Here is an 8,944-nt window from a genome sequence, read left to right on the forward strand (position 1 = left end):
CTTTAAAAATGTGCTTCTTCTTCTTCTTCTTCTTCTCCTTCTTCTTTATCCCAACTCTCCACTCTGCTGTCTGTCTCTGCATACCTCATTCTCCCGCTCCTCTCATATTTTCTCTCTCCTCCTCATCCTTTAAACAGGTTCCCCATCAGATGGGTGCACTGACCTTCTATCGATACGAGCAGCCGATTGTAGACTACTGCCAAGCCCATCAACCCCTGCGGCTAAACATGGGCTATGAAGGCCCCCCTCAGGGTCTTGAGGGCCTGGAAGACCTGGGGCCCTGCGAGAGGGGGACTATTCAGACAGTGGCTCTCCCAGCTGTGCCCACCGCTGCCACCATAGGGCCCTCAGTGCCAGGGCCTCGTTCTCCCCCAGCAGCACTCAGGCCAACGACTGATGCTCCCAGCGGCAGTCTGCCCACTGAGCGCACAGGCACCCTTAAATTTGGACGCTAGCGAGATGAACATGGGCCTCTGATGAATTGTGACTTGAAAATGATGGGGCAGCTCAGCTGGTGGTTGACCTCGCGTTTGGGACATGTATGAAGAAATTACAGGAGATGTTTTGGTTTTAATACACACAATCTGAGCAAATGCAGAAAACAGAGTCAAGGACAACACATTATTTGATGGATTATTTTCCAGAACAGTGAACTGAAGATGGTCAGGTAGAGGTCAAACAGAATACATTTTTTTTTTTTTATTTATCATTTTTGCCATTTCAATATAATGAGCTATGGTTTCGATAAATTATGGAGGTGCATGTGCTCTGACTTTGGATGACAGACAGAAAGGATCTCACACACAAAAGGAGTTAGATTTCATGTGACAAGCAGGGTGTTTAACTGTGATTCCCATTATAATTTACATTCAGCAATTTTCCACAGATGCAAATTTCTATAATTATTTCATGAAGATGAGTGCGCTCTCTCTCTCTCTCTCTCTCTCTCTCTCTCTCTCTCTCTCTCTCTCTCTCTCTCTCTCTCTCTCTCTCTCTCTCTCACGATGGATAATTACACTGAGTTCGTCTTTGCCTTGTTTGACTTTTATTTTGGATGTGAGATATAATTAATTACATTGATATACATATCAAACCAAAGAGGTCTTTTTTTTCTTTTCATTTAAATGCATGTACGCTGAGGGCCTTCTTAAAATTCACTCAACAAACATCTTTGATAACTTGCATTATTAGATACAGAACTAACTGTCTTTGACGTTTAGTTTGTAACAAATTGAGATAATGAAATGAGATAATTATGAATTGGTGTTCATCATACAATGTATGTGCTGTCTGGTCCTAATACCAGTCCACTGTAAAACCCACAGACACATTTGCATACACGCTTTTTGGGCATGTTCCATATTTTAACATACAATGTCCTGTTAAAAAAATGGCAGAAATTTGTAGTTGAGTATAGCCCAACAGCAGTTTGCTAAACCTATGTGCAAACGTGATTTCCAAGTATTGTACATATCATTGAAGAGGTCCACCGACCCCTCTCACTGCCCCATTTGGAATCATGTCAGACTTTGACCACATGAGGAGAGCATCATCTCTGACCATGTTACTTCCTGCATCTCCCCCCCCCACCACCACCACAGTGCAAACCAGTGCCTCGTGGGGGTGTGCTGAATCATCACCTTGACATGGTCTCAACCTGTGGATGAATCTACAATGCGGAATTGGGAGGAATGCCTGACTTCCCCCTATTGTCCAATACGTGACATCATGGCTCTCTGTAAACTTTTGGCGAACGTGGCAAGCATTGCTGATGACTTTTGGCCCAAGAAAAGACTCAGAGCAAGCGATGCACATGGATCTTTTTATTTCCACATGTAAGTGATGATACACCTGGAGATATTGGAACTGTTCTTGGTTCTATCACCTGATTAAACTGAACAAACTGTGAGACCACCATTCCCGCACAGAACGGTCTTTGCGATAAGAAACTGGGTTAGTATTTATCTTTTATTTTTGTTTGTTGTCATGAACAAAAGAGACACTTTTTGAGGTGTGCAATGATGATGTCAAGACATTCTAGAAACGTATCAAAGGTCAAAATCAAATAGAACTTATTTATCATGTAAATAGAAAATCTTCATAAGATACCAAGAAAATGACTTTCTCTGAAACATCTTGTGAACAGAAGAGGAGCCTTATTCATTTTCCAATGTGGGATCTGTGTTATAAAGTTGAAACTGTACTGCTCCTGTTTCAATGATAAATATTTTTCTATTTGCTACCATAACTATCATACCATGTCGCTGGAAACACTAGGCGGTTTCCGTCATCCAGTCATTTCACAAAACTACGTGATTGGAAAAAAGTTCGATAGCTCCATTGTCATGATGTATCCATATTTCCATGTTTCAGGTCAATAGCCATATGAATTTCCGTGAATTTTAGCATACAATTGTTTGGAATTACTGTATACCAGTAATTCTTTCTTTATTATGTTGTTACTTTGTGTTTGAACAAATGCAATCCCTAGAACTGCAAATATTCACATGGTCTTCATAATTTCACCCAAAAAAGAAAAAATAAAGGGTTCAGCCTCCCTTGATGTACAGTACACTGCATAAAAAAGAAATGCAGGTGGTTCGCTTAGTACAGTTGCTTCATAGTGCTGGTGGAGTTCCCTTTGTAAAAGCAGCTGTACGAATATTTTATGAGCGCTCTCCATTCTGTTCATACAGTGTATGTCTGCCCTCCTCTATCGGAGTCCTGCTCAATCCCGATTTATGTCTGCCTCTTGTTGACCTGGAGATACCTGACTCATGATTTGTCCCTGCATGCTAATACTGTACCTTGGGCTGTATCTTATTGTTGGAAATGGACAGCATAGGAGATACCTATCTGAGAAGAACATGATAGGGGCTGGACTGTTTTTGAGAAACCCATTCCAATCCTAAATGGAGTACTACCTGTTTGGCTCATTAAGCTTATTTAGTCTTGATACTTTTGGCGGTATTGCCTTCTGTGGTTCAGCGTAAGAACTACATTACGATATCGCAACATATTACCCTGCATCAATAGCAGCAGCCATGCTTTAGCACTTTGCGCTGAGTAGAACAAAAGCATGGTAACAAAAAAATGGGGTGAAACTAATGATGCCCTGTCCACAACAACAGGGTTTTCACCATGCTTTGGCCTTTCATGCGCACTGCTGTTTTATGTTTGGAAAAAAAAATGCTATTGCTTTTTGGGGAGATATTTTCAAAACAGTATTTTGCATTTGTGTTCAGATGAGGATATATTCTTTATACAATCGAACATGTCTTATTCAACCCTCGCAGCAACATTTCCTTTTTTAGGGTAATGATTGGGTAAATGGTGCTCAAGAGTTGGCAAATGTGTTTCCAAGTAGGGTTTTTGTTTTTAAATGCTGTCGCGTGTGTATTTTTTTTTTTTTTTTTTTGATTGATAGAGCAATGTTTATAAAAATCCGCATTTCCATGCTAAGAGAATTGGCTTCTTCATGCTAGTTAACCAAGGAAATGGCTTGTTTATGGAGTTGAGTCTTGGAAAAGTATCCCTGTTTACAATATAGATCCTGCTTGTCCAGCAAACTAGCCCAATCCAACACAGATCACCCGCTGAAAATAACAACCTCGTATTTTTGTATTAACTTCATCCTGGTTCATCAACAGTAACCTAAGATGATTTGAAGGAAGTTTCATTAACACCAGAACAACTCATGCATTGATAATTCAAAATAAAATATTTAATTGACTTGTACGTGTACTGACAGGATAAGAAATACACTCCACATGACATGTTTTTCTATAATTATCTGTCTTATTTTTCTGTGGTCCATGTTGAGTCTGGTATGATGCCAAACAACAATCGTTTCAAGGGGATTCCTATATTTTTTCCCATGCTAGATGTTTTATTTTTTTTCTGAAAATTTTTAAAATGATTATTCTTTTGGGGTCACTAAAACAAAATAATGCTTGTTTTCAATTATTTATTTTGTAGTCATGATTTATTGATTCTTATTTTCATTAATGCCACGTTAATTCAGTGCAGGATTTCTTTCTTTAACAGAATGCCAACAATTTTATTCACGTCTGGATGTCTGTATCTGCACCTAAATTTAAATTGATTTTCCTTGTACAATCATTGTGCAACACAGTCTTGCTGGAAGTTTTTTTTTTTTTTTTTTTACTGTGTTATTGTTCTTTTTTTCCACCTCACCATTAAGGGTTGGGATGCAAAGGCTTTTGAAGCTAAATGATGCACATTCAAGCTGAAGTCTGTCTATGTGAGCCCCGTAACCCCAAAAGGTTTTATTATCTGTCTTTCATTATTGTTTGTTTAGAATTTAGTACACAACAAGCTCCCAACACCCCCTCATTCCTACTGGGCGCCTTTGCTGCATTTTATACCTATTGTTTTCTCTCTCTCTCTCTCTCTCTCTCTCTCTCTCTCTCTCCTCTCTCTCTCTCTCTCTCTCTCTCTCTCTCTCTCTCTCTCTCTCTCTCTTAAATTTTGCTTGTGCTGGGGTGTTTTTTTTTTTTTTAAAGGCCAGAGGATTGTAGTAAAAACTATCAAAATACTGCTGTGCTTATGCTCCAAGGATGAGCTAAATGGAAATCTCTCAAGGGAAAGGGAAAACAGTAGAGATCAGATGGTAAACCAGAAACAGTGCAAAATTGGGAGGACAAATTGGTAAGTGTAAGTACATTTATTCTGTCACAATGAAAGCTTTTGTTACGTTCCTGAAGATTTCAGACAGGTTTATTCCCAGTGTACTAAAAAGCTACAAACTGCTTCAGACTCGCACACAGCTGAACACACTTCTTGAATTGTCTGCATCCTGTAAACTCTTTATTATATGCATGCCCACGTAGGGAGAAATGCAAAGAGACTCACACCTAATATGTTTGATTTATCAGCCTCCAACAGCAGATAACCTCAAAAACCTGAAACTAAACTAAAGTGCATGGTTAAAATTCCAATAGCTTTTGATGCACTCATCAATTTGAGTTCACCTAAAGCAATCTGTGATGGTTCTGTAATTTCTAATCCATTACCTAATGAATACATTTGAGAAATCATTTCCAAGTCAAATATGAATTTGCACCTTTTCCTGCTCTTTTATGCACCAGCTTCACATCCACAAGTCACTTCGTCACATACTCATAGAGTGCACTGGAGCCAAAATTGTATGGTTAAGATGGGCACTAAAAAAAAAAACAAAGATCTCTCTTTTTTTTTTAAAGTTTGATGAAAAAAAATTAACCAAGCCCCTTACTAAACCCAGAAACAGTTTTCAGTCTTTAGACCTAATTTCTTACTTTACAGCAATTATGTATGTTGAGGGCTGAAACGGATGTATAACTACAAGATAGCTGTACTCTGCATGTAATAAATAATGGCTCTGAGTGTACGTGTGCCTCAAACCTTATGTAGTCCTCTACCTCCCTTTACCTGATGTCACTTATTGCTAATGCTCATGCCCTGCCCGGTCACCATTGATTGTTATTGTCCAGCGCTGTTTTACATTAGCAGAAGGTTTTTAACCTGTAACCCATATTGACCCCACTCTGTTTTTCTGCCACTGTTCATGTCAGAGGGCACGGAGGATAGCAAGATGTGATCATTAACCTTTGTCAGGGAAACACACATTTTCATTTCCCTGACAAAGCCCATTTACGCCCATAATTGTATTTAATGTGAAGAGTGAAGAAAGTAAGGTTTGGATCTAAACAAGCGACATTTTATTCCTGCGTTTAATTTGTGATGACAATGAGAGAGAAACACAAGTATCAGATTAAGTCTTTGTTTGTTTTGTTGCCCAAAGCACTTTTCCTTTTTTTTGCCCAGCCTCCTGCCATAAATGTACAAAACAACAGAATCCCTGCTGTCTCCCTCCCATCCGGTTTCTGCAGAGCATTGATTTCTGTGGGGTGTAAATATGTGCAGCATTGTTTTCTTTGGTAGTTGCTATGTTGTTTATGTTTTTGTTTTTAGCTTTTGTTGTTTTTCTCCCCCTCTCTCATTTGGACTTTTGCTTTTATTGTACTCAAACCTAAAGCATTTTTGTGGATACCTGTTCCAAGTGCAAACATATGGCTCTTTGAGTAAATTATTGTCAGAAAATGTTTTGTAAAAATTTTGATGACGATTAAAAAAAATAAACATATATGATCGAAGGTGTAGTGTTGAATTAATCTAAAATAAAGAATGATTACAAAAAAAACAACGGAAAACTCGAAGATGCAAATACACAGTTTTCAGATATGAAGTGTTTGTGTTTCCTGCTTGTACCACATGTACAACAGCAGCAACTAATCCGCAGGTTGCGGACTATCATGAGACCAAATCCAGAAAACAGGTTTGTGGAATTCCTCTGTATGACTACAAGTTGAGGACACACTAGTTTGAAGCCAAACTTTCTGAAATTGTATTTGCGTAATAGCTGGTGTCTTCGGACAACTCATCACCATTCCACTCATTGTTTGTTCCCCCTTTCTTAAAAATTTGAGGTATAAGACAGTGTCATGTACTATATTTAACAAATACAACAAAAAGTGATTCATTTTAAAATTGCAACCTCCCCTTTAAGTGAAATCTGGTGGGTGGCTGGCTGATGAAGTCAAAAAATGTGCTCAAAATATCTTTTACTAGTTTGCCTTTTGTCACATGCTGTTGATATTAGCATCCGCTAGGTAAAATGAATGTCTTTATTATTCATTTGATCTATCATAATAGATTGACTGTCTGGTCCCATACTGATTGTCACACTTTTCTTCTTTCCATCAGCAGTGCCCTTCTGTGGTGGTGTGACAAAAACAACAACAGCAAAATGCCAACAGTTCATTTGATGTTTTCCATTTTTGGGGGTAAATCTTGTTTTTATCACTGTCTGCTCCATTCCATGCTTTAATTGGAGTTATTTCCATGACAAATTGCGCTACACTTGTCTTTTTGCTTCATGCTGAGCCATTCCTCGAGGCTCATCAACAACACTGCACATCCACACATCATCAGAACTGAAGTGTGTGTGTGTGTCTGCTTCATTTGAAAGGACTATACATTTTCAGTTCCTGGTGAGAACAGGCGGCATTTTTTTCAAACTCTAGATTACAAGATCAAGGAAGCAAAGTGTCACCACAGGGCTAGGGAATCAACTGTTAACTCCCAGTTCCAGAAAGTTCTTGTGTCCTTCGTCATGTTGAGGGTTAACCTACGGTACCAGTGCAGGTTATGCCGACTATAAGATATGCAAGCTATAGAATGTAAAATATGGGACATTTCCGAATGGAAGTTAAAGTAAAACAAAACAACCTCAAATTCCCCTCTACTCATAGAATGTTGAACTAAAAAAAAAAAAAAAAAACAATTTGGTTCACTGTTAACACAATGACAAAAAGCTCTGGCTAATAAGAAGCGGTAGAGAAGCTAAATTTAGCCAGGATTGTTAGCTGACAGGGAAGTCTTCGCTCCATGAGTTTTTTTGCTCTGTTGACTAGCTATTAAAAATGTAATTTGTTTTGCTGAATGTTCTGTTGTGACTTAATTAATTCACATTGCTTGTGTATTTATGGTTGAAGTTTAACCCCAGGACAGATTAGTTAAATTTCCATTTAAAAAATGCGTTGCAAATTAGACAATAGAGCGGTCACCAACACCTCGCAACGGTTAGTATTAAACCTAAAATGGGCCATCATTTTGAAATGAAACTGGCATCCAACGATTCAGCGTGTGTAGAGTAGAATTTAATGAATGCTTTATAATCATGAGCTGGTCCTCACTGAATAAATAGGATGTCATTGTCAGAGGCAGGAGATCTTGTGGCCACAGTCTGTTGTCACTTGTGCACATTAGGCCATCCCTCGCTTCGCGGAACATGAGAGTCGGGTCAAGGAGGTTTTCGGGGCATGAAGTTGAGCTATCCTTTTCCTCTTGAATAAACATCCATACCTGGCATTTACCACCATCAATGTAAATATGTTATGTTTAAGATGAAGGGGATCCATTCACTGGACTGAATAATTGAAGGCAATTTGTCGATGTTAAACAGCCACAAATAAAAAGGGATGGGGCCAAATCATTTTGATGAGTGAGTTTATTGAGACATCAGGTGACCTGGTCAGGTCACTTGCTTGTCCATCCACTTGTTTGTTGGGCAAAATTCCAAACCATCTCTTTAAAAAATTGCATGTTTCTCTTGGACTTTGATGTTTTCTTGGCAACTCAAGCAAAAGTCCTCCTTTACCTCACACAGAAGAAAAAAAAATAGTCGGGAAGAGTCAGCAGGAACACAAATCACATTTAGACACACACGATAAGGAATTATTACATCAGAATCATTACAACACCTTGTCTGGGAGAGAAAAAAAATTAAAAACAATACATTTTGCAGCACAGTGCAATACATTGAATCCCTTAGGTCACATATTCCCTTGATAAACAATCAAAATATTTATATCATACAGTGTTTTTAAATCTCTGTTATATACTGCGCAACTCCTAAATGAGTCACATCATGTAAAAGCACCGCAAATTCCTTTGCATTGGATAGCTATTTGTGTTCTCTCAGCAAAATTCTAACTTTCTGGAAAGCTTACAAAACATTTGACAAGACTGAGGGGTTAGCCTGTTTCACCTCTTGGCACACACAAGCCTGTTCGTCTGAATGTGGGAGATGAAAAACCCCCCAGCTGGTGGTTGATTGTCTGGGTCAGGTGATTTGGTAAGTATAGAGCGTCTGATTCTAGATGACCTTTAAAAGCGGTGTGATGGTGATGTCGGGCTGAAATCTCACCTGAAAGGGGCTTGGAAAATACATATCTTGTAGGCTTCCAAACATTTTCTCTTTTTGTCACTATCACTGGTTCTTTTACACAAAGCGCCATACACATTGTTTCTTTTGAACAAAGTACTTTGGTGTTAAATCCGCATACACTGAAGGTGAAAGAGCTCCACTCAGATGAAA

General features: G+C 38.7%; 1 protein-coding gene across 2 annotated transcripts in view; it reads left to right on the forward strand.

Annotated features, from left to right (window-relative positions):
- The window catches only part of LOC133490988 (leucine-rich repeat transmembrane neuronal protein 4), a 93,859-nt gene extending 89,444 nt beyond the window's left edge, over window positions 1-4,415 (forward strand). For both annotated transcript variants that reach the window (XM_061801790.1, XM_061801788.1), the window contains exon 3: window positions 138-4,415. In XM_061801790.1, coding sequence (XP_061657774.1) covers window positions 138-455 — 318 coding nt within the window. In that variant the 3' untranslated portion in view covers window positions 456-4,415. The remainder of the gene's footprint in view (window positions 1-137) is intronic.
- The last annotated feature ends 4,529 nt before the right edge of the window (window positions 4,416-8,944 follow it).

The sequence above is a fragment of the Syngnathoides biaculeatus genome, chromosome 17, assembly GCF_019802595.1.
Source record: "Syngnathoides biaculeatus isolate LvHL_M chromosome 17, ASM1980259v1, whole genome shotgun sequence".
NCBI lineage: Eukaryota > Metazoa > Chordata > Actinopteri > Syngnathiformes > Syngnathidae > Syngnathoides > Syngnathoides biaculeatus.